We start from the raw sequence: 21,067 nt of genomic DNA, 5'->3' as shown, positions 1-21,067 counted from the left end.
TCCTGCAAAATGCCTGGCTGGGGAAAGCACATTAAAACCTAGCTGCCTAGCCTGGCCTCTGGAATAGAGAGAGACCCCTTCTCAGTCTCACTGAGGAAGCTCTGAGGATGTGCACAAAGCTTTCTCTATGCTACTGGGACATGCCACATGCTGTAGAGTCTAACTGTCAAAGAGTGAGCCACTCTTCTTTGTCTGCAATCAAGTCTCTCTTCTAACTTAATCTAGATTAGTGACCCCAATCCCAAGGCAGTCCCAGTGTACTGGCTACCCTCACTATGACCCTGCTTCCTATTTTAGTCATGTGGATGACAGCCTTCCCCCAACTACACAAGAGTTCATGTTCCATTTGTCCAGCTTCCCCCTATAAAGAACTTCTTCAGCCTTGTCCATGCCAAGGGCTCTAAATGTCACTTATATACACTTGCACTACACATTACCTGCTGGCCTGTACCTCTACCTAGAACTATGTTTTCATACAGTCTCAATGTAAACCCAGATTAACTCAGATACAGCTCCTCTCCAGGAAGGTGCTTTTGCTCCATGCTCTCGGGCCTCAGATATTTCCACCCAAGATTCCTATCGCCAATCCCTCATTCCTTTTTATATCATGTTCCAATTATAACCCATAAGTCCTTGCTGTGGGACAATGGTCTGTATCCTGTCAATTGTATTTTAAATAAACGCTCATTGGCCAGTAACCAGGCAAGAAGTATAGGTGGGGTGAGAACAGGAGAATTCTGGGAAAAGGAAAGATTCAGTCTGCAGTCATCACCCAGACAGAGACGAAGCCAGACACAGAGCAAGTAAGATGTGACTGCCTCACCAAAAAAGGTACCAAGCCATGTAGCTAACACAAACAAGTATTATGGGCTAATAGTTACGAGTTAATAAGCCCGAGCTACTAGGCCAATCAGTCTATAATTAATGTAGACCTCTGTGTATTTCTTTGGGGGCTGAATGGCTACAAGACCAGGCGGGACAGAAACCTCAGTCAATAAGTCCTGGCAAAGCAACCAATTTTTTTTTCTTCTACCACCTCACTAGCCTGACTTTACAACCCACGCCTTCCAGTGCTACAGCTGACCTGGTCCTTCACACAGCAGTCCACACAGTCCTTTGTAATTTAAAATGTGCTTTCTTGATAAATGAGACCTCTTAGCACTGTACACAAATACTGCAGCCCCAGAGTAAGGACTGACCCTCACCCAGAAAGGGTCTCAATGGTAATGTCATTTCCCTCCACCTGCAAAAGGGAACACCTGGAGAAAGCATGACTCAGAGTCTGGGATGTCACATGACTAAAGGCAAAGGCGGCTGTCAAAGACCACGTGGATACTGCTAGAAGGGCAGGGCATCCATCCTAACAGTGTTCTTACTGGTCAAAGGCCAGGATGGTTTTATCATCATAAGGTGAATGGTAACTTTGCTTTTTAGAAATACATTCTGAAATACTAATGGAGGAAATGTCTCAGTTCTGAGATAAGAGCAGAGGGAAGAACTGGTGGAGGAACAGTGGCACCAGGCTGGCCATGGTTTATAGTTGGGTAGTCAGAACATACTGGCTCATTATACTATTTTCTTTGCTTGTTAGGTTAGAAAGTCCTAAGGAAAAGGTTTTGAAAGCAATTAATCTCAACCAAATACTTCCTTCTGAGTGTAAAATTCCCTGTGATCTAGGCCTTGACTTTCCATCCACCCTCCTCTCTTCCCTTCTGTTCCAGCCAGGTTCTCCATTAACCTTTCCACACTCAGGTGTGTTCCACCCCAGGGCCTTTGCACATCTGTTTCTTCCACACAGACCATATTTCCTCAGAACCTTCCTTAAGGCTGCCTGGTTTACTCGCTCACCTTCTTTAGGGTACTTGCTGCAACTGGGATTCCTCAGAGAAGGGTCCTGTCCTAGCCAGTTGGATGTGCTTTGATACCACCAAAGGCCCCAGCCAGTGCAATGGCAGTGAGAGCAATGTGGGGCTCTAAAAGGTCATGGGAGCACCACCATAACGAGGGGATCAATGCAGACCCTGTCAGAGTGGGCTAACTTTGGTGAGAGCTAGCTGTTATGGTGTCTGGCTCCCTTTGCCTTTTTGCCCATGCCAGTTTGCCCTTCATCATGAAGCCCTTGCCTAATGCCGAGCAGACACTGGCTTCATGCTCTCTGACACCAGAACGGCACGCCCAAACCCTTATCCTCTGCAAACTAGACACTCTTAGGGGTTGTGTTACAACAGCAAACAGACAAAATGTCTGAAAAAAACAGCAATTTCTCCACTGTCTTCACGAGAGAACTCGCTCTCTTGTCTGGAATTTGTTGCTAGCGGACACATTAGTATTTACACATTATTGGTTTCCTGCTTACAGAGTTTAAACACATGGGGACCAAAGACATTTGCTTTGAGCAGTCTGACTCAGACAGGACCTATAAGTATTTAGTGTGATTTAAGCCCATGTGTCATTTATGTCTGGAGCAGAGCGTGAGGTCATTGTGCCCACAGATCTCCAGAGAAACCAGGAATGTTAGGCACACAGGATTTTGTCTTTCCGATGGGAAAGATGAAAAACCTGTCCTTCTATCCAGAAAGCTGGGAACTGGAAGAGATTAACAGCCTGGTGATCTGTGTCATCTGTTGGGCCAGGCCACACAAGCTCCTACAACCAGTACTGGATGTGGTTAGTAACTGAAATGGCCCTGATAGCCAGAGGCTCCCCCAAGCTCCTACAACCAGGACCAGAGGAAACTAACTACCCAAATGACCTCTAGCCTATCTCTGCAACGCCAGACCCTTAGGCCCTGAAGCTAGCACAGGCAGTGTATCTCTAGACCCCATCTGCTTGGGGGGAATGACAATACCCAAGTTGAGTTTAATGTAATTATGCTTCTCTGTGCACTGGGGACTGTATTACCCAAGGAAGCCTTTTTTTTTTCTTCTTCTTCTTCAAATTGTACTGGGCTTAAATACACTGGGAATAAACCTCCTGTCATTAACTCTGTGAAGTCTGATCCAGGCTGACAAAGTCAATCTGTACCAGGTTTTCCTTCTTATCTCTTCCTGGTTGGCTTGCCTGTCTGACACCTGCAGGGATGCCCCCACATTTACTCTATTTCAGGCTTGTTTCTGATAAAGGCACTGAAGGACACAGTAAACCATACAGCCCTCCTACCTGTTGACTGTCAGTCGGATTATCCCTCCTGCTTAGGTCCACAAACACTATTAGCTCAAATCCCCCCAGTTTTACAGAATATTTGGTTATTTCCATTATAAACATTTTCCTTCTCTAAACATCTGGAGTAGTTACTAACTTAAATACTGCTGTTAACAATAGTGACACTTAAAAATGTTTTTTCTTGTTGGGCATGGTGGTGCACGCCTTTAATTCCAGCACTCAAAGGACAGAGACAGGTGGATCTCCATAAGTTTGAGGCCAGCCTGGTCTATAGAGTGAGTTTCAGTACAGCCAGGACTACACGGAGAAACCCTGTCTCAAAATAAAAATAATAATAGCAAGTTAAAAAGTTTTTCTTTTTACAATGAAAGCAACATTATAGTAATTTGTTTAGAGGGTGACAACTATCTACAAGAAGTCACTTCTGTTAAGGTGTGGTCAATTTTCTTCTACATCACTCTCTTTTTAAGGCCTGCTATTAAAAATTATAAAAACTAAGAGATAGGTGTGGGGAAATTTTAAAAATTAATTTTAAATGTGACTGAAAAACGAAAAGCAAATAAAATGGGGCTCAAAACACATTTTGTTTTGTTTTGTTTTTTTGAGATAGAGTTTCTGTGTAGCTTTGGAGCCTGTCCTGCAACTAGTTCTTATAGACCTAGCTGGCCTTGAACTCACAGAGATCTACTTGCCTCTGCCTCCTGAGCGTTGGGACTAAGGTGTGTGTTACCACTGCCTGGCTCAAAACAGTTTTATTGTTAACTTCAAACCAAGGGCTCTGATGATATACGGGGCTAGCATTTATCTTTCAGTCTTTTTTTCTTCTCAATCACATACAAATTTTTTGTTTGTTTTGAGACAGGGTTTCTCGCGTAACAGCCCTAGCTGTCCTAGAACTCACTCTGTAGACCAGGCTGGCCTTCAACTCAGGGATCTGCCTGCTTCTGTCTCCCGAGTGCTGGGATTAAAGGCATGTGCCACAACCACCCAGTCACATACAAATTCTCATGTAAGAATCAAAAGAGATTTTTGTTTATTTGTTCCGTCTCACGTTGTTGTATCTATAGCAGAATCTGGCTGAATGTGAAAGCATCACCACATTCTGAGCCTCCATACCCTTTACTTACCAGATTCTGCAGAAGAAGGATTTCACTGATGCAGATCCATACTGTGAAGCTGGAAACAAAGGAAAATGGCCGTTGTGTCCCTCACAGGCAGCTCCTCAGGGAAGCAATCCTGTCCCACCACTCTGCTCTCATCTGGGCCTGCGCTTTCCTTCGTCTGACCCTGCCATCTTCCCCTTACTCTCCAGCTAAGCACATCCACTTATGTCTCTGTGACGGTCTGACGACAGTCTGGTCCACTCTAACAGCCTGGGGAACTGTGGAGTGACTTCAGACTTCAGTTCTTTGATGCACATGAATGTGACTGTTTTCCTTTGCTTTTGTTCTGCTCTTGGGGAGATCTAACACTGTGCTCTAGGTTACACGCATGACCCTTCATGACTCTAATGTACTGCTAATGTCATCTCTCGAGGACGAGACCAATTACTGCAGTGTTTGTTTTAGCCAGCCTTCCTGGTGACAACCTAGAGGTGACAGACTTCTGCCTTCTTGTGACAACCTAGAGGCAAATACATGTTAGAGTCAAATGAGGAGGCAGAACCTCTGCCCAAACGCTTCACTGAAGTAAAAAGACCTAAGTTACAGAACTATGAAAAACTGCAAAAATACACAGTAACATAATGAGTGAGAACCCGCAGGTCCAAAATACTGAAGAGGACGACGTCTCTGCACAGCTAAGGGAAGGATGATAGAAAGAATCAGAAAATTGCCTTTTGCTCACACCATTTACACATTACACCAGGCTTCTATGTTCACCACGAGGCAGACTCTGTGATCTCAGTGGACACAAGCCCATAAGGTACTCCACAAGCTGAAAGTGAGTTCTGAACAGCCATCCAGTCCTTCTGAGAGGTCTATACAACTGACACTAAGTGGAAGCGTGTTCTAAAACAGGGCCAAACTGACCATAGAGGATGCAGCATTCTGTGTTGTGTCCACTGATGTCCTCTAAGCTCAGAGGAGACTGAAGCAGGTAGCATGGGCACTGCCCAGAACGGACATGGAGCTTACTACCTGTTCTCAGCTGAAGCTCAAACCTCAGATTTACATAGCAGAAGTATACTATTCGGAATAAACCAGATGCACATCAGGCCTGCATCGCAGAAGTAATGATTTCAGGATACAGTAAAGTTTTAGGAGGGATGAAAATATCATGGCAATGATTAACCTATACAAACACTGCTGAAGGAAAAAAAAAGCAAAAGACAAAAATTAAAACAAAAAACAAAACCGGAAAGAGCTGGCAACATGTTTATCAACCCAGCATCTAGAACAGTTCTGGCCAAATCTAGAACGGATCACTGACCCCAAGTGTTGAATGTTCGTAGAATGGGTCATTGATGAAAGCAGAAAAACAGACAATGAATGTTGAAACCAGTATTTGTTACTGGAGGTCCTCCCACTCCTCCAGCCTATCGCTGCTGAGATACCAGCCCATTGGGGCGTGGTCTCTCTCCCTTTAAAAAAGCGGCCACTTCCCTCTCCTCTCTCTCTTCACTTCCTGCTCTGCCGGCACTAGACTCCCTTCCTGGTTGCGCAGAGGGCTGACGGGGATCTGTAAGTTTTTTCCCCTTTAAATAAATACCACCCTATTAATCATAATTCCAAACTGGTGTGGCATTGTTTATGACTTACGCCTTCAAGTATTTAGGAAAGGAAGATGAACAATAGCAGTATTTTTAAGATGGGAAAAGAGAGATAACGGAGCTAGAGGAAGGTAGAGAGCACTTGATTTAAAACACCATAAACGTGGAGGCCAAAAGGTAATAAAGTCGTGGCAGTCTGTTTCACTAGAGTGTAAACATATTTCATACTATTAATCCCTGAACTTAAACATGATTAGAAACAGTAAATCTTGTGCTACACTTTCTTAGGATTTCTCACCAATGTAGACCACAATGGCCTTGAAGTCACACCCTGACTCATTCTCCAGAATGCTGGGATTAGCTACCATGCTTACCTGTTTTCCACTTTTCAGAACTATAAAATGAACTTTTTTTTTTGATAATTAGAAAAAAAAGGGCACTAGAGGGATGGCTCAGTGTTAAGATACTGATTAATCTGCTAGAGGACCCAGACTCAATTCCCTGCACTTACACGATGACAGCTAACAACTGTCTGGAGCTCCAGTTCTAGGGAATCTAATGTTCTTTTATGGCTTCCATGGGGCCTGAAGCCCATGTGGTGCAGACAGACAAGCAGGAAAAACACTCATACACATATAAACGGGATGTAGTTCAGTCAGGAGATGCTTGTCTAGTCTGCACAAAACCTTAAGTTTGATCCCCAGTACTGCATAAGTTTACCTGGTGGCATATGACTACAATCCCATTGCTCAGGAGGAAGAGGCAGACAGATTACAGTTTAAGGCCATTTTTGGCTCTATATACTGGCTGGTTTTGTGTGTCAACCGGACACAAGCTAGAGTCGTTAGAGAGGAAGGAGCTTCAGCTGAGGAAGTGCTGCCATGAGATCCTGCTGTAAGACATTTTCTCAATTAGCAATCAGTGAGGGAGGGCTCAGCCATGGTGGTTGATGCCATCCCTGGGCTAGTGGTCCTGGGTTCTATAAGAAAGCAAGCTGAGGAATTCATGTGAACCAAGACAGCAAGCAGCTCCCCTCTGGGCCTCTGCCTCCAGGTTCCAGTCCTGTTTGAGTTCCTTTTCTGATTTCCACCAAGTGATGGACTATGATGAGACATGTAAGCCAAATAAACCCTTTCCTGTGACTGCATATCTGGTTCAGACAAACAAGCATTTCACACGGAAACAAAGTTATGAGATCCATGGACTTTTAGGGCCAGAAAAACTGAGTAGGGGTGATCAGCATCTTGTCTATAAAGTCAAAGCTGTTACACAAAGGGATCTTGAAGACTGCACAGGAAGAAAGCATGTTGTATGGATTCCAAGGGAAGAGTGCCTGTATTGCCGTCACCCGCTGTGAAGTATGCTGGTAATCAAAGATATTTTTCATATAAAATCTGAAAAATTTAAGTTTATAAAAAGAAATGTACTGGTTTGTTATGTCACTAAATGACAAAAATACCATTTTATTGTGTTCCTTTTATAGAGGAGAATAAAGCCTGTTGTGGTGCATGCCTTTAATCCCAGCACTAAAGACGTAGAAATGGGGCTGAAGAGATGGCTCAGTGGTTAAGAGCACAGGCTACTCTTCCAGAGGTCCTCTGAGTTCAATTCCCAGCAACCACATGGTGGCTCACAACCATCTGTAATGAGATCTGGTGCCCTTCTCTGGCGTGCAGGCATACATGGAGGAAAGAATGTTGTATACATAATAAATAAATCTTAAAAAAAAAAAGATGTAGAAACAGGCGGATCCCTGAGTTTGAGGCCAGTGTGACCTACAAAGTGAGGTCCAGGACAGCCTTGGCTACATAGGGAAACCCTGTCTCAAAAAACAAAAAAGAAAAATAAGTAAATACACAAATGAAGCACAAAGAATAAGGAAAACATGTATGCTGTACTACTTCTGTAAGCATGACCAGATCCCGGGGCAAGATAACTCACCCTAACATTGGTCTCATTACCTCTTTGGGTCTGGCTGCTCCAGAAAGGAAGCTGACTCTGAACAGTGTGTGTGTAGAACACCCTCACGTCTTGAGGGGCAAGCAGGTCGACAAAGCGCGAGGACGTCAAGGAACCTTTCTTAGAGTTCAGGATCGAAGCAGCCTGCTCAGAAATGTGCACTAGCCGTCCAGACACAAGGGAAAGCACTGCCACAAAGGTATCCTGGGAAAAACAGATCAGACAAAAATTGAAAAACTTACACACAGTACTCTCTGAAAAGTCAGTTTCTTCTGGATTTCTACCATAATCCAAGGCTTAAAATACACGTGTGTGCCCACACGCACACACACCCCCCTCGTAAAGAACAAAGCTTCCTAAATAGTTTTCTCCAGCATGCTTCTTAGCAGCCATTATAAAAAGGACACTAGGCTTCCTGAAAGTTTGATCTCGATGCCACAAACCCACACCAGCTCCTGAGCAGACTAAATATGTATGCGGCACATAGGCTTTTCTCTTCTGCTAAAGACTCTCCCCCAGGAGGGGACTGTCTTCCTGTCAGTCATACAGGTTCTATGCTTAAAGACAGAGCTCAAGATCTGCCTCCTTCACAAGCTGCCCTCCACAGACCTCATTACATAAGAACTGCGCCTCAGGTCCTGTTCGCTTCAGTCACCGACTTCACTGATAATCGGCCACTGTTCTTGCTCACGTGGACCTGCTTCCCTGTCTAGACTTATGGTGAATGTTTCCTCAGAAGCTGTTTCTTTAAACACCTACTACAGCACTAAGCTCGTTAGCAGAACAAGCTCTCTTAGGAAACACTACATGACTCCTTGTAATACCTACAAAAACATTAAGTTAAAGCGATGCTCAAATTTAAATATCAAATTAAGGCGTCTCCACCATCAATAAAATATGAGGCTTAATTACTGTCAATAAGAAGAGATGTATATACGCACACACTAAAGGTCTCTTCCAAAACTTCCCCATAAAAATGACATCTCAACTCACCTGCTCTACCTAATCCAGCTGCTTCAACTTGAGGGAGTAGGTATTGGAACTAAGAATGATACAAATAGAAAGTAACAATTTGGAGATTAGAATAAGGCGCAGGAAATTACTCTGCCATGTTCGGTTGGCTGCTTCTTTCCTTTTTATAGTAGAGAACATGGGATGGTGAGGGGAGGAAAGAACCTGACAGCTCACACACGAGGCTGCATTAGAGCGCGAGCTGCAGTCTACCTTCAGATGCTCTGCCACAGGCCGGAAACACCACACAGCACCTTCTCAGCAGTTTCACCTTTGTTTACCTCAGCAAGAGATGCTTTCAATGACTATTTTAACACCTAGAGAAGGTCCTTAGGAGAAGTCACCTCATTCATTGGAGAAGGCAAAACTCATGAAATCTTACTTACTGTGTTCTTGGAAGCTTGTTCAGAAGTGAGACTGGCCAGCTCCTCAAGACCGTGCGCAGACACGTCTGTCTGAGGTGCTCCGTGTGGACTGAGATTTGAGAAAAAGTCTCTGTTTGCTAAGAAACAAAGGGAGATAAATGGGTAATCCAGTGAAAGCAGCATCTTTAGGAAGTCATGTCTTAGCACTAGCAAGCTGACTTATTTCCCTCAAAACCAGGTCATGTTTGGCTTGCATCAAAAATATGGTCAGTTATGCAAACTTAAGACTATGAATTTTATAAATCCTGCATGCTCTAGGTTACAGGGGACAAAAACCATTTACAGTTCTAAAGCTAGTTAAAGAAATTAAAAGTTCACACACACATTTCTTTATGGAGGAAGCATTAGCATGCACAAACTACTTATTTGTCACAGGTGAAGCAAAGAGGTTTGTGCTAAAGACATAGCAACTTACAGACTACTCAAGAAAGAAAGTCAGAGAGGAAGGAAAAATGTTTGTCCTTTAATTTAGCCAATTTTTTATATTGTGGTTGCACTTCCAAGACATGTGCATGACAGGAAAGCATACATGTCTTTTCTCTTGGAACCTCCAAGGAAGGCAATGCTTCTTGAAAAAGGTCTTCGAGTCTTAGTTTGACTGCTAAACTCTACTCTTGCAACAGATCTGCAGAGACTGCAGTTAGTAAACTCTCAGACAGATCCCATCCTCCTGGCTTTGGAAAGCCCAAAGCGTCACTTCATAACCAGCCTGGCTTGTCCTGGCCACAAAGACGCTCAAGCCTCTGGAGAACCCCAGTGCACCCTATTCTTTGCAACTCATTTACCTTGCACGCTATGCACACAGCGTACGGCATAGTTAAGGGCATCTAGGGTGCTGGGTTTAGTGTGTTTCTCGGCTGGAAAATACTTTTTCATTTCTTGGACAATCATTATAAGTTCTTCAGATATTCTGTTTCTGTCTTCATGTTCACTGAATAGAAAAAACACACACAGAAGTGGCAATGGTGGACATTCAGAAGTATCTGTTTTTTAGGGTGTTTGGACGCACCAACTCACTCGGGTTAATGACCTTTCTCTTGCAGGTAGGGCACATTTGACACTCTCCAACCTCCCTTCAGCTCTACCTAACTCCGTCGAATTCTTTAACCACTTGGCCACTTCTTTCCTACTCTGGTAATTTACTCTAGTAACCCCTCCGCCCATCGATTCTTACTCAAGTGTCCAAAAGTTCCCCGTCGTGTCGCCTCCTCTGACACTCTCTGCCCCCGGGGTCAAAAATACAACAAAAAAAGTTGTTAGCTAGCTCCAGGGAAGGCTACCCGGCGTCACCTGTGGCTGCTGTCCACGAAAGTGCCCAGCAGCGGACCCTCCTGTCCCCTGTCCTGGGGCCAGTCGCCGCCTACTGCCGGGTCTCCACAGGGGTCCATCCCGCCTGGCAGCCCTCAGTTTGCAGCCAGCCACCAAACCCGGCTTGTCCCTGCCATCGCCTTCGGGAGAGACTGGTCGCCGACCACGCTCATCTGAGGGGCACTTTTCTCCTCAGCATTTTCACAGTCTCTGCTCGGGTGACGAGCTACACCGACACCTCGACGCCGGAAGCGGGCTGGTCGGACCCCGCCGCGGCTCTCAGGGAGCTCGTTCAGCCCGAACCAACTTTTCCACCGTCCATACTGGGAAGTCGGCGACCATCAAGAAACGTCTCATAGCGCACAGTTCCGGGGCGACCGCCCGGGCGGAAGGCCGGGGCAGAGCGGCTGATCATGCAGCGTCGGAGGCCTCCCTCCAGCCAAGCCCTCGCCCACCCGCGCGCCGCCAGGTCTCGAGGCCAGCCGCGTGCTGAGCCGCCGCCGACCCCGCCCCCCTGCGCGCTAGGGCTCCGGCCACGCCCCTCCGCCGCGCGACTGGTCCTGGCGGCCGGCTACGAGAGACTCCACTGGCCAGGGGCGGGCCGGGGGCGGAGTCAGTCTCGGCACGGCGGGGGGTTACATAACCGCGGGCGGGTGGGCGGGTGCAAAGGCCCCGGAGAACCTTACGTAACGCGCGGGTCGGGCGAGGTCGGCTCTCGGCCAATCCCGTCCGCCAGGAGCCCGGGTCGGGGGCGGAGTGGCCGTGAGGACGCTAAGGCCTAGACGCGCAGTCTACGGCTGGGCCTCCCGGAGGCGGGGCCTCGGAGCTGTCAGTCAGGAGGGGCGGGTCAGGGGCGTGGCCTGCGCGGCCGACAGGTGAGTGGAGCCTGGTTTCCCAGCCGCACTTGTGAGGCTCCTCGAGGGGACGCCGTGCTTTGGCATGAACGATCTTCTTGGTTTCCTATTGTTTTAATCTTTCCTAAACTTGCTGTCTCCTCCCGAATGCCAGCTACAGGCGAATGGACCCAGGTAGAATCCAACCGAATTTTCAGAAATAGAAATTTAATGATACAAGGTAACTTCCCTGGCTGCCCTGAAGTTACAGATTCATTTAGCAACAGGAGGAAAATGAACATATGTAAACGACGCCCCCTTTTCCAGGAAACATCCGGGACGCTCTTTTCATCTATCTCTACTCTTCCGAAATGAAATCAACAGGGCAGAGCTCCAGCCCTCTGCTGCCTGGGTACACCAAGAAGACACGGGGGTAGGGGTGGGGGTAGGAGATGGCGCAGCAGTTTAGAGGGGAGCGCCTTGTCCGTCCGTTGGACGGTTCCCAGGCACCCTCTATCAGGTGCCTCACAAGTATCCGTAATTCCTGCTCCAGAGGATCCAACGCCCTCGTGGATAAAAGCACTTGCACGCACGTGCACATATCCAGACACACAGCAGAGAAATAATAGAATCTAAAAAAAAAAGGTACACACAGTATTTTTTGGATGAATGAAAGATGTTCTAGGTCAAAGAAGAGGAAAGTGACAGAGGGCAGTTATCCACATTATGTAGTTTTTCTCTACACCGGACCACTCTACTGCCAAGCTCTTCTTTAAGAAGCATTCATTATACAGCTATTGTGTGCACACCTGAGCAGAGATTATTGTACTCTCTGAGGACAGGACAAAAGTCTCTACACTCAACATACAACACAAATGACCCCTGAAAGTCTGAGATGATGATAAAGAAGAAGCTGGTGGAATGGGAAGGATGGAGGTTAAGGGAGGAGGCAAGAGGATTGGGAAATGGACTGGAGGATGTTTTCACTGAGAAGGGGAAACTGAGCCTCAGTGGTGCCTTGGGGTGAGGGAAGTGGGTGGGCCGACAGCACTGAAGAGCACTGCATCTGCCAGGCCATCCCGGTGCAGAGCAGGTTAGCTGAACCTGTGAACCTGTGAGCCGGTCCGAACGGAAGGGCCCAACCATCCGTATTTACCTATCTGGCTGGTGGGGGTGTGGTGTGCCAAGGCCAACTTTCCAGATTACTTCCAGAAGACCATATTTTTTTTAAATATTTATTTATTTGTTATGTATACAATATTCTGTCTGTGTGTATGCCTGCAGGCCAGAAGAGGGCACCAGACCCCATTACAGATGGTTGTGAGCCACCATGTGGTTGCTGGGAATTGAACTCAGGACCTTTGGAAGAGCAGGCAATGCTCTTAACCTCTGAGCCATCTCTCCAGCCCCTATTTTAAGAAACCCACAGGCCACATCCTACCTTCAAGCCAGCTCCTAACTCATCTCTGCACCGAGAAGCACTTTAATTTGGGGTGTGTGACACTGTTGACTTTATTGGGTCTGGAATCAGCTGAAAGGCAACCTGCTGGGCAGGCAATCCTGGAGGATTTTCTTGCTCAGATTATAGCAAGTGGGGAAGACCTACCCTGTGTAGGCAGCCATTTTTGGCGGCAGCCCAGGTAACGGTGATGGAAGGATGCTCTGCTTTTTGCCCGTGAGCCTCTTTCACTGGAGTTCATCCGCCCTGATGTGGCTGCACTTTGCTGTTATCTCAGCTTCTCTGGGCTTCAGCATGGTCCGAAGACCAGAGGTTTTCCAGGAATACCCCAGCCTGCAGTGCTGGGCTGGAACTGCAGAAGCACTTGGCCTCATGAACTGAACAGCTACCAAGTTCTCTGTAAGGGAATGGTGGGTTGGAGCAGATCAGCTCAGCACACCCCAAGGCCAAGGTCTCAGCACAAAGGAGATTTATTTGCCCCAAAGGAACAAAGGGCAGAGAAAAAGAGACAAAGATAGGGGATAGAGGATGAGGGAGAAGGGAAGGGAACAAGGTAGAAGGGGCAGGGATGTTTGTCCTGGAGGGAGACAGACGTGATCCATAGGAAAATGGCAGCTTATAAAGGGAAAAGGGGAAACCCCGTGTTTGGATGAGGTCTTTAATTTTAATTGGGCATGTTAATCAGGTGAGCCAAAGGGGGTTTTTTGATTGCTGGACTTCAATACTTTGACAGCTGGACCTTGGTAGTCAGTCACAGGAGGAGAAGTGGCTGAATAGGGGAATAGACCTTGGGGGCTAGCTTTAGGAATGTAATCTAATGTTTTTTTAGGGAGGGAATAGGAGAGAAGGGCAGGGCCTGCCAGAGTCATGTCTGTCATGCTTAGGCCGGCTACAGTTCCATCATTCCCAGCTTCTTCAGTGTGAAGCAGATGATATCACATAAGCCAACCTAATAAACCTTCCTCTAATATATATTCATCTTATCAGTTCTGTTGTCCAAGGGAAGCCTAGCACAGGACGGGATCTCCAGCTGCTCAGGGAAACTTGTGCTGCAGCGGGGGGGGGGGGGGGGGAGGTGGGGGGGGTGGGTAAGAGACAAAAGGTAGTATGTGGTGGGGGGGGACAGCAAGGAGAAGTTTTAGGACATGGATCAGGTGTACCCACCCCGCTTCAAGGAACACAAGGCAGGATCATGTTAATAAACAACTTTATTTAGGACATCATAGCGGGAAAGTTCCCAGCTAAATGCACAGACAAGCGAGGTATTACTGTGTTAACGCAGGAGCCAATGAGTTACATGGGTCTGAGTATGGAGGAGACAGCACCAAGGTTGTGGGTCAGACCAGGACAGAGGCCCTAGGCTGATGCTGCTTTCCCATAGTGGGGCACACTTTCAATAGTTTTATTGTTTCAGTAATGTCAGGGGAACAAATAAAAAACTGGAACCAGATTCTATTATGCCTTGACTGATGCCACTTTGCACACACAAAATCCAGGGCATTCTAGTGGCACTGCCATAGGCAAAGAAAGCCTGTTTCTTCCTCACTGATTTCTTATGTTCATTCATGCCTGAACTCTCAACTTTGAACCATGCCTTGATGAAAGTCTCAGACACACAACGAAAGTGTTTCAGATGGCAATAGCTATGGCTTAAGAGCAACAGGCATCTCTGCTTAGCTCTCCACTTGGAAGTGGCCAATACCTTACCTCAAGCACAATACAGAGGACCGGTTTAGGAAGTGGGGTATGAGCAAAAGCAGAAACAGCATTCAAGATCTCAGGTCTGTGCAAACTGACGTGAGGCTGCGGAGCTGCTGCTCACACTGCACCAGTGACCGCAGCCTCTACTTCAGTCTGCAAACTGCTGGCTAAATGCCTTATCTATAGGTCTGACTTTAGCTTACCTCTATAACTCTATAAAAGAAACCAAATCTGAAGGAGTAGCATTATCTACAGCACAGAAAGGACTGTAAAAATGCTGAAGGCTCACACAGAATTAACACTTTTTTCTTGAAGGGCACCTTGAGTTACATTTGGCACATTGTTTGAATTTGTCTATTAGGGACAGACTTATGGACATTTTATTTGTATTTAACTTTTGGCAAAAATACTTTGGTCATAGTTCTACAAAAACATTTTAAAGGGTTATTTTTGATTAAAATACTCTGAGAAGTGATACACAACAAGAACAAAAAAGTAAACATCTTCACACCTAACATGAGAGCATCTTAAATACAGCAGGAGTCAGTAGTGCTTACAGAAAGGAGGGTCCTCTTAAGGAAAAGGAGCCAGTATCAAAATAAGGCTCACCCTGTTATTGCCACCGATGTTTACTAGGCAGTAGTGTTCTTGGAAGGCACAAGTTGGGAATCTAATCACCCAAAGGTTTGAAAATGTGGTTTTGAAGACGATGTCAGGTGTGGGGACAACTGACTTGAATAGAATCCCCTTCCTGGAATCCACAGCGAGTCATCAGTGACAACATCCACCTTGACTCCAGCACTCTGGAGCAACAGAAGTCCTCTTTCCTAGTCGGTGCATAGCTCTGTGAAGGCACTGTGCAAAATGTGGGCAGGGCAGCTCACACCCCCATTTGGAGTGTATATTTAAACAAAGGCACATTTCCTAGGCACTGAACTGTATGTAAACTAACAAAAATAATCATTTGGACAAAAAAAAAAAAACAAAAAACAGTAGGTAAGCTCAATAACATAGCAGGTTCTAAGTAGAAAGTCTTGAAAACGCTCCTGAACAGTAGGCTTCGGTTTCACCAGGATCTTCATTAAGAGACACACCACACTAAGAAGCAGGGAAGATTTAGAAACAGTGAAAGGGCAGTTTAGTCTTTTTGCATAGATACTCAATATGGGCTTCTATTGTCTAAATAAGGACAGGAAGAAATCGATTTGGCCAGTTGGGATGGAGCAAGGTGGTCTCAGCTAATCACTATATTACACAAAAGGAAACATAAAACGACACAGGAAAGAAAAATTGACCAGTTAGTAGGAATGATATTCCAGTTTCAAAGGATTAATGTATGTATGTATGTGTGTATGTACCTATCTATCTAAAACACCAGACTTTATTACACAAATCAAATATTTAGGGTCAATATGGTGGTGGTACATACCTATAATCCTAACACTTGAGAGGTTGAGGTGAGAAGATCACAAGTTAAAGGTCAGGTTGAGTTGAACAGTGAGACTCTGCCTCAAACCTCCCTCCACACCACCATCCTAAAAAACTCTCAAATATTCAAATTATTTGGTAAAGAGAACCTTGGAATGAACTAACCTTCATCCTTTGCTCCTGCACATGCAAACATCTGTGAATAAGGGGGGAACTCACCAATAATGATGATGACAATAATCACCAGGACACTGATCCCTATCGCCCACATCTGCAACAAGACAGGTCCATTTAACATTGCAAAAACAGACAGAGAGCGCTCACTGAAATAGCAAACACTGTAGTGTGAAATAAGTTATCATTTCTAAAGCCTAAATTTAACGTTTTCAGTTAAGGCCTAAAATTTAGTTATGGGCTTTCAAAAATGTGTTCCAATCCTCCACGGCCCCTGGAAAAACAAATTTCCACACAAGCTACTGATTGTCCCATGTATCCTTTCTAAAGAAAGCATGACAGAAAAGTATTTGCAATGTAATCACAGACGCTCTCATCTGCTAACTATGTAAGCCTGCTTTGAGCAATATTTGTATGTGGCTTTCTCTTCTTTCATTGAGCAGGAGAACTTCTCAGCATTTAACTTTTGAAATCAGAGTCTTTCCTAGAATGGCCTGCAAACTGAGTATCAAAGCCAGAACTACCTTATCAGTGTGTTCTCAGGTACCTAGGCGGGGATCTAATGCCCAGGGCTGGTTTGGGACAGTTTTATTCTGCATATCTTTTAACTTTAGTACAAAACATGAGATTGGATTCCAAGCTGTGGGCAAGGAAAAGTGAAGTAGACTCCCGGTTGGCTCAGATCCACCCAGAGTCACAGAATGCAATGCTGTGGCCTCTGCAACACTCTGGCACGGAGGGTCTAAAGGGAAGGTCTTTCAGAAGGGCATTACCTTGCAGTTCTTCCACCAGTACTTTCTCTTCAGCTTGGCAGCACTTGTTTCAAACTGAGAAGCACCTGCCTGCAGTGCATCTGCGCGATCATCTAGCTCCGAGAGCTTCTGATCTCTTTCTAACACCTTGTCCACGTTGACTCTCATGATATCAACCACCTAAACGGACATGGTTCCAGTTACACAAGAAGGAGAGGAAGAACAAAACTCCACATGAACTCTACGGGCACCTCCCCCGCCCAGGTCAGCATTTTATTACTTTGAGGTAAACTTTCACTTAAAAAAGGAGGCCCAGGTCTTTGTGATAAATCCACTTAGCAAACCGGTGAGAGAAGGGAACATCAATAATGGGCAGTGCTGGGGAAATCCACACTACCACTGCATGCCACGGTGAGAGAGTCAGCTTCCTCTAAGGTCTGAAACAGAATAGGGCACTCACTTTCATGGCTCTACACTGGCAGTTCTGGCCAGGGCAATCAGTTAAGGAAACAAAGACATCCTAGTTTAAAGTAAGAGGATATCTACTGCTCCACGTAAGAAATTCTGGTCTACAGAGTTCTCGAGACTGAGGACGGCCTGGGCTACACTGAGAAACCCTATAAAAATATAGAAGTAGGGAACCAGGAAGTAGTTCATCAGTTAAGTGCATTGGCTGCACAGCAGCTGACAACCTTCTGCAACTCCAGTTCTAAGGGTTTTGATGCCCTCTTCTGGCCTCCGAAGGCACTGCACACATGCAGTACACATACATGCAGTCAAAACACTAACACAGATGAAATAACAATAAATCTTGAAAAAAAAAATCCTTACTGCTGCCCTTGGTCGTGAGGTCGTGCTTGGCACCAGGCTGCAGCAGTCATGATGACCCTGCTTCAGCATGTATGTGATCACTGGGTTACATGTCTCTGTAGGATTTGTCTTTGGATGCTAAATAGACAGAAGGGATGACCAAAAGCTAACGGCCTTCTGGAATAAGACTATGCTCTTTCAAAGGGAACTGAGACCTAATGAGGAGGTTAGTTGGAAGTAAAGCCTGTGGCTAAATCACAGGATGTTTACATTTTAAAGTTATCAGAGAAATAAAAATGTTTATTATTTTTTTAAAAATGAATATGGAAATGTTGGCCTGAGGTTCTCACAGTTTACTGTACACATGAACACACCCAAACAAAAGACACCGTAAGAGTCCTCTAGCTTGAGAGTTCCAGAGAGAATGCTGGGCTACAGCAGTTCCACCTTCAATGTGTCCCTCAGCAACTGCCAAAGAAAGCGTCAACAAACCTGCCTATACCAGGTAACTAGTAAACCTAGCTATAGGACATACAGCAAATAAACAAACACCAGATCAGAAAGACTTGACCCTTCTTGAACAATCTAATTACCCCATTCTACAAAGTGGCTCTGAGGACATACTTCGGGGACAGGATCATCTGTTTTAGGTATCTGATTTGATAGTAGATAATTAAGTATGAAACCAGGAAGAGTCTACTTTGTGCTTAAAACACAGCTTCTACAACATGCAGGCAAAACACTCCTACACATAAAAAATAAAGAATATGAAAAAAGAGAATATGGAAATACTGGTCTGAATTTCTCACAGAATCTTCCCTGTGGTCCTCTAACTACACATCTAGAAAGACGTCTACATAGTCAAAATTTATACTTGCACATTGATGATGCTTTTTTTCTAACAGTAATTTTTTTAAAATTATGTATGTGTGTGTGTCTATGCAGATGCATGCAGCTGCCCTTGGAGGCCAGAGTTAAAGGCAGTTGAGTGGCCCAAATACGTGTACTTGGAACCCAACCTGGATCCTCTGCTAGAACAGTAAGTGTTCCTAACCACTGAGCAATTTTCTGCAGCTCCAGTGACTTTCCTGACAGAATTCCCATGTCTGTTTAAAAGTTACACTTCAGCATTTTAGAGCACTACCTCATCTACTTGATTCTGTGTCTGCTGGAGTCTGCGGTTACTGCCAGCGGCAGCACTTGAACTTCCTGAAGGCACACCTGTGGACCTGAAAGGTAGAAGGCAGAAGCATGAGTATGTTATGATTTCCAATGTACTTACATCAGCCAGACTTGGTAAGGCAAACACGTAATCCCAGTGCTCCTACAGTGAGATGGGAGGGGGAGACATGAGAGCTTTGGGCACTTGACAAACGCAGCACCATCTGAAACTGTCCTCTGTTCTCACACATATACCACGCCGTGTGTGTGTACAAACTTTTATGTCAGGACTCAGTCTTATAATGAAATTTTTTAAAAAGAAAAAAACAGTCCTGCAGTAAGAAATAAAGGCACTAATGCATTTTTTTTTATACTCCCTTGATAATTCCCAAGACTGTCCCAGTTGATGGTGACCAAAGTCTGAAACATTTCTTCTATCAATGAAGTGCATGATTCTAAGGCTGGATACCTCTACTTTTGGTCTTCTTAAAAAAAAAAAATTTGCTAGGGGCTGGAGAGATGGCTCAGCAGTTAAGAGCACTGGCTGCTCTTCTAGAAGTCCTAAGTTCACTTTCCAGCAACCACATGGTGGCTCACAACCATCTATAATGAGATCTGGTGCCCTCTTCTGGCCTGCAGGCAGAACACTGTACATGATAAATAAATTAAAAAACCCAAACTTGCTTTAGGACACACAAATGATTAAGGGCACCGAGTATTCGCCTGACTTTTTGTTGGGGCAAGAACTGTCTTATTATAATTAGAAACAATCACAAAATAGCAAAATGGAGAAGTAGTGCTTGGGTTTGTGTGAATGGAAAGGTGGGCTGAAGCAATACTCTCTTGGGAAAGCCTTCTTCCACAGGTTCTTTGAATGCTCTTTCACTCACGCCCACTTTTCATAACTACTCTTGCTTTGAAATCCTTAAGACCTCCATTAAACTCCTCCTGTGTCTAGGACAGCACCTAAGGTGAGCCTCGCTACACAGCAGTCGTCCAGTCGGTGATACAACAGTTCTTTGAAGTTTGCACCGTGTCTATCAACAGGACACGACACTTCTGATGGCTGTCTCACAGAACTCCAGGTCTGGGAGGGAAACAGATAAACCGAGCTCTAGGGCCAAAAGGTATCCATGTGTCCTATGAATCCTAACAGCTCCCTGAAGAGGGTAGATAGTCTTCCCCTCTTCATCTTACTAAAATTTAGAATGAATATGTAGCTGGCTAAAGTGAAGCCAGGTCCAGTTTAATTCTTTGAATGAGATGTCGGGCACAGCAGTCTGACCAGGTACATCTTAAGTGGTGTCAACTTTGGGTAGAGGGATTTTACCCATTTACAAACAAGAGTGTTTTCAGCTTAAAAGGGAAGCGAAACCCACGGCCAAGGGCTGCTGGGACCGCGGCAGCTCTTCTGAGGTCGCCACCTGGGCCTCACCCCTGGCCGTACTCGGGTTTCCCGCACTTTCGGGGGCACCACCGCGCAGAGAGCGAGCCTCAGCTCGGGGTGGCCCCCGCCCCTCCAGGACCTCGGGGAAGGAACCACGGGGTGTGGCGGCAGCTTCCTCTGGAAGCCGGTGCCCCACCCTCGCCCTTCCGCGTCTGCCCGCCAGCCCGCGGGGCACTCCGGGACGCCGCGCCACCCCGACTCGGCCCGCAGCGTCCGAGGGCAGAGTGCACCCCGGGGCCACCGCCCACTTCGGGCCCAGGGCGCTGCGCGCAGGCCCGCGAGGCCTCCACCCGAGTTCGGGTCCCGAGCAGCGGCCACCACGCCTGACGAGGGTCCCAGGAGGGGGCTGCGGCCCCCGGAGCCCGCCTCGCCTCGCAGCGCGGCGCGTCACTCACATTTTGGCGGCAGCGGTAGCGGCGGCGGCAAGCAGCCGAGGGTCTGCGGACTCGTGCGGCGAGCGACCGAGGCTGTGGAGATGGGCGGGGCTGCGGTGACGTCACGAGCTGGGGCCGGACAGGAACCGAGGAGGAGCTCCCGGCCGCGGAGGGCGCGCCGGAAGTGGGCGGGGCCCAGGCGCGATGCTTGGGCTGTAACCGCCCTGCCGAGCAGACTGGGAGGGGCCAGAGCTCGACGGGGGAGGAGTGGGCGGGGCTAGGGCGCTACGCCTGCGCCTGCGCCCTTGGGCTGGCTCTTCGACGCCAATGAATCGCAACAGCTTCCTCAAGCG

General features: G+C 46.4%; 2 protein-coding genes and 1 pseudogene across 2 annotated transcripts in view; 1 reads left to right on the top strand and 2 right to left on the bottom strand.

Moving 5' to 3' along the window:
* LOC121441813 (period circadian protein homolog 3-like) overlaps positions 1-11,051 on the bottom strand; it is a 50,345-nt gene extending 39,294 nt beyond the window's left edge. The window contains exons 1-5 of the mRNA XM_041643131.1: positions 10,558-11,051; positions 10,053-10,198; positions 9,229-9,344; positions 7,834-8,035; positions 4,290-4,338 (exon numbers count right to left, since the gene is read on the bottom strand). Of these exons, the coding sequence (XP_041499065.1) occupies positions 4,290-4,338; positions 7,834-8,035; positions 9,229-9,344; positions 10,053-10,198; positions 10,558-10,655 (611 nt within the window). The 5' untranslated portion in view covers positions 10,656-11,051. The remainder of the gene's footprint in view (positions 1-4,289; positions 4,339-7,833; positions 8,036-9,228; positions 9,345-10,052; positions 10,199-10,557) is intronic.
* Positions 11,052-14,057: 3,006 nt separating this feature from the next.
* On the bottom strand, positions 14,058-20,847 carry LOC121441788 (vesicle-associated membrane protein 3). Its single transcript, XM_041643089.1, has 5 exons — positions 20,736-20,847; positions 18,877-18,961; positions 16,944-17,102; positions 16,216-16,267; positions 14,058-15,666 (listed from the first exon to the last, which is right to left on the bottom strand). Coding segments are annotated over exons 1-5 (315 nt in total). The 5' UTR covers positions 20,738-20,847; the 3' UTR covers positions 14,058-15,649.
* LOC121441789 lies at positions 17,802-17,973 on the top strand (annotated as a pseudogene).
* Positions 20,848-21,067: the final 220 nt, after the last annotated feature.

This window comes from Microtus oregoni, unplaced genomic scaffold, assembly GCF_018167655.1.
Source record: "Microtus oregoni isolate MIOR12 unplaced genomic scaffold, Mior012 000081F_ref0000091, whole genome shotgun sequence".
Classification (NCBI taxonomy): Eukaryota; Metazoa; Chordata; class Mammalia; order Rodentia; family Cricetidae; genus Microtus; species Microtus oregoni.
This window is presented reverse-complemented; position numbering and strand designations above follow the sequence as displayed.

Bases quoted from the DNA above. Each gene is read 5' to 3' on its own strand.
- LOC121441788 (XM_041643089.1), bottom strand. The intron at 17,103-18,876 runs GTAGTGCTCTAA...ATGTCCGTTTAG, and splicing joins CACAGAATCAAGTAGATGAG to GTGGTTGATATCATGAGAGT. The intron at 16,268-16,943 runs GTAATGCCCTTC...GTCTTGTTGCAG, and splicing joins ACTGGTGGAAGAACTGCAAG to ATGTGGGCGATAGGGATCAG.